This window comes from Mustela putorius, unplaced genomic scaffold (assembly GCF_011764305.1).
Source record: "Mustela putorius furo isolate JIRA1106 unplaced genomic scaffold, ASM1176430v1.1 tig00000421_pilon_pilon_pilon, whole genome shotgun sequence".
In the NCBI taxonomy this organism is placed as follows: domain Eukaryota; kingdom Metazoa; phylum Chordata; class Mammalia; order Carnivora; family Mustelidae; genus Mustela; species Mustela putorius.
This window is the reverse complement of record NW_025421375.1, coordinates 8749872-8753400: the sequence shown is the minus strand read 5'-3', so window position 1 is coordinate 8753400 and position 3529 is coordinate 8749872. Positions and strand designations below refer to the sequence as shown.

Genomic DNA, 3529 nt, shown 5'->3' with positions numbered 1-3529 from the left:
TGGTTGTTTTTCTGTTTCCAGAATTGCTGTTCTTCTTCTCTTCGATCTGCCGATGGATTTTAAGGTGTTTGCAATCTTTAGATAAGCTATCTAGCTGATCTCCGGCTAGCTGAAGCAGTCTCAGCTTGCTACTTCTCCGCCATCTTGACTCCTCCTACATTATATGTTTATTTAAAAAAATAAATAAAAATTTAAAAATTAAAACAAAAATAAAATATCTTTTAAAAAATGGTTACATAGAATTTTTTAAAAGATTTTATTTATTTATTTGAGAGAGAGATGGCGAGCATGAGCACAAGTGGGGGGAGGCAGAGGGAGGAGTGGACTCCCCACTGAGCAGAGAGCACAATGTGGGGCTTGATCCCAGGACTCTGGGATCATGACCTGAGAGCTGAAGGCAGCCTCTTACCTTACTGAGCCACCCAGCTGCCCCTACACAGCATTTAATTAAATGGATTTAACATTTATTTAACCATTTCCTTATTGTTGGACCTATAGGCCATTTCTAGTATTCTGCAGATGCAATAATTTTATAACAACCTTCTTTTCCTATTTTTTTTTCTTTTTCATATTACCTTTTATAGGCCAGGAACTTAGATATTCAACTGCCTCAATAAGATATAAAACAATTTAAGATTGCTCATATGTATTTTAAAGTTAATTTGCTCAAACATTTGTGCAAATTTACAGTTCTACTTGAGGTTTTAAATTTAGTAGTCTGTATAGATTTTAATTATCCCCCCTGAGTGCCTTATATGTGCTGCTAAACCTCTGATATGTATTTAATATAAATATTAAAAGAGTACTCCTTTAAAAATACTATCAATAAAAGAACTTTAATAAACTTGACTAAATATTGAGAAGCCATATTGTGTTGAGTGAAACTTTGTATGGAGTAATGAGGGTAGTAGAAAATCATATTGGATGACTAGGCTGTAATTACCTCAAGGAACACATACAATGAAACAAGTTCTTTTGGTTACTTTGTCAAACAGCCAACACAATGGGGAAAGAGGAGGAAGTGTTCCATAAACACTGTGAAAAGGTAACCAGAAAACCTAATGTCTAATCTTGGAGTTAGGACAGCATTAGAAAACAAAACCCACAAAGGAGGACACTTCCCAGAACAATCTGAGATGCATGAAAAGCAAACATTCACTAGAGCTGGAGCTGTGCTAAGTCTGTACAGAGATAAGTGGCGCATTCGACCTTCACCATGATTAACAAGCATTTCTTTGAAATTGTGTTGTTGCTCTTGGCCTCTTCTACTCTCTTCTCCCCTGAACTGAAACTGGCTCTCTTCCAACAAAGAGTAAACAGAGAGGTTTAAAACTGTTGAATAAATTCCCCAAATCATCAGTTCAGCCGTGTCTGCCACACAGGACAAACTTCCTCCTTTCCCAGCAGTCTGTGAATCGTCGCCGGTCCCAGAGTGGACAGGCCCTGGCCATTCTGCATGAGATGCTTCTGCAAACCTTCAGCCTCTTCAGGGCAGGTATTTCTCTGGATGGTTGGGAGGAAATCCGCGTGGAGAATTTTCCTCACTGAACTTCATCAACAGCTGGAATACCTAGGGGCCCTCAGAGGCCTGGGAGCAGAGCAGAACAGCGGTGTCTTGAGTGGTGGGAACTCTAGGATGCAGGTTAAAAAGTACTTCCGGAGGATCCACAATTACCTGGAAAACCAGGAGTACAACAGCTGTGCCTGGACCATTGTTTGAGGAGAAATCAACCGGTGTCTGTTCTTTGCATTCCAGCTAGTAAGAAAGCTAAGCAAATAAGAAACAGATTCCTTCCAAGTGGAGCAAGAGCCATCTCCAGGCTTTAAAAGCATAGGGTAGAGAGAGGGGTGGGAGGGCTTTTCTGGACTCTATTATTTCTTTTTGTCATAAACTGGTAGTATTGTTTTGGTTTTATGTGGAGATATATATATTTTAATCTGTCCTTTAAGATCATGCATACTGACTACAATCGTCTGTAACTTGTAATGTCACTTTGTATCTTTGATTTGTCTTAAGTTTTATGAGTTAAAGTAGATTCATTAATATTTCATAACTGGTTCTTCAAATGGGTATATTTTCATGCAAGTTGACCAGGTAAATAAAACGAAATGTGTCCTCAGTGTAATAATGCTTTTCTTGACGTAGAACATCCATTCCAATGATTTCTTTGCCAGAACTTGGTAGACACAATGAGAAATAACTAGGGATAATGTGCACTGTAAGATTTGAAAATATCCATATACACCAAATGCATGAAAAGAGATTCAACCTCACTCATAATAATAAGAAATACAGATTAAAAGTGAGTAACATGACATTTATACCAGATGGGTGAAGGCCCACACTCTATGGAGATTTGGGGGAGGGATGCTCTTATAATTTGCCAGAGCACTGGAAATTGGTAAGATCACCATAAAGGCAATTTGGTGATACCTATTAAAATTATAGTTTTTTGATCCATAAATTCTGGGTTTGAAAATTATCTTATAAAAAGCCTTGCACGGGGCGCCTGGGTGGCTCAGTGGGTTAAGCCGCTGCCTTCGGCTCAGGTCATGATCTCAGGGTCCTGGGATCGAGTCCCACATCGGGCTCTCCCACATCGGGGCCTGCTTCCCTTCCTCTCTCTGTGATCTCTTCCCTTCCTCTCCTACTGTTATCTCTCTCTGTCAAATAAATAAATAAAATCTTTAAAAAAAAATAAAATAAAATAAAAAGCCTTGCACATGTGTATAATGACTTATGTGCAATATTATTCATTACAGCATTATTTATAATATCCCAATACAGGAAATTACACAGACTCTTCTAATTAGAGACTGTTAAATTATGTTCACACAAAGGAGCACTACTTAGCTCGAGAAAAGAATGAGGATGCTCTTCCTATACTGAAAAAAGTTAAAAAAAAAAAAAAGGCAAGAGGCAGAACAGTGTGTCTAAAATGCTGTATTTAAAACTAAAATGTAAAACAAAATTTACATTTGGCCTAACTTGTATATGAGCAAATAAGGAATATATAAGAAATAAATTACAATGATAACCTGTATTTTGGGAAAGAGAGACTAAGGGAAGAGGACAGGGCAGAGGTGCTTTTACAGCTTATTTTTGTAGTTCAATTTTTAGTCACATGAACATTACAATTTAAAATAATAAATTAAAGTGTATCCAACAAGAGCCAGTTATTAGAAATATGCATGAAGGAGGGATTCCTGAGTGGCTCAATCCATTAAGCATCTGCCTTCAGCTTAGACTGTAATCTTGGGACCTTGGGATGGGCCCTGCATGGGACTCCTTGCTCAGTGGGGAGTTTGCTTCTCCCTCTGTTCCTCCCCCTGCTCATGCTCATTTTCTCTCTCTCTCTCTCAAGTAAATACATAAAATCTTTTAAAAAAGAGGAAGTATGCATGGAGTCTTGCAAGCAAAAGGAAGTGTTAGATGAAGATTAGAAGAAACAGGACTGCACCAGACTTCCCTTGGTGGGAAGGGGAGTGGCTGGGAGGAAGAAAGCTGGACAGGAGGGCACCCATGCCA

General features: G+C 38.6%; 1 protein-coding gene across 1 annotated transcript; it reads left to right on the top strand.

The window, feature by feature from the left end:
* The first annotated feature begins 1060 nt into the window (after positions 1-1060).
* IFNE (interferon epsilon) lies at positions 1061-2624 on the top strand. Its single transcript, XM_004828359.3, is given in 3 exon segments — positions 1061-1322; positions 1325-1536; positions 1538-2624. Coding segments are annotated over 3 exon segments (561 nt in total). The 5' UTR covers positions 1061-1216; the 3' UTR covers positions 1781-2624.
* Positions 2625-3529: the final 905 nt, after the last annotated feature.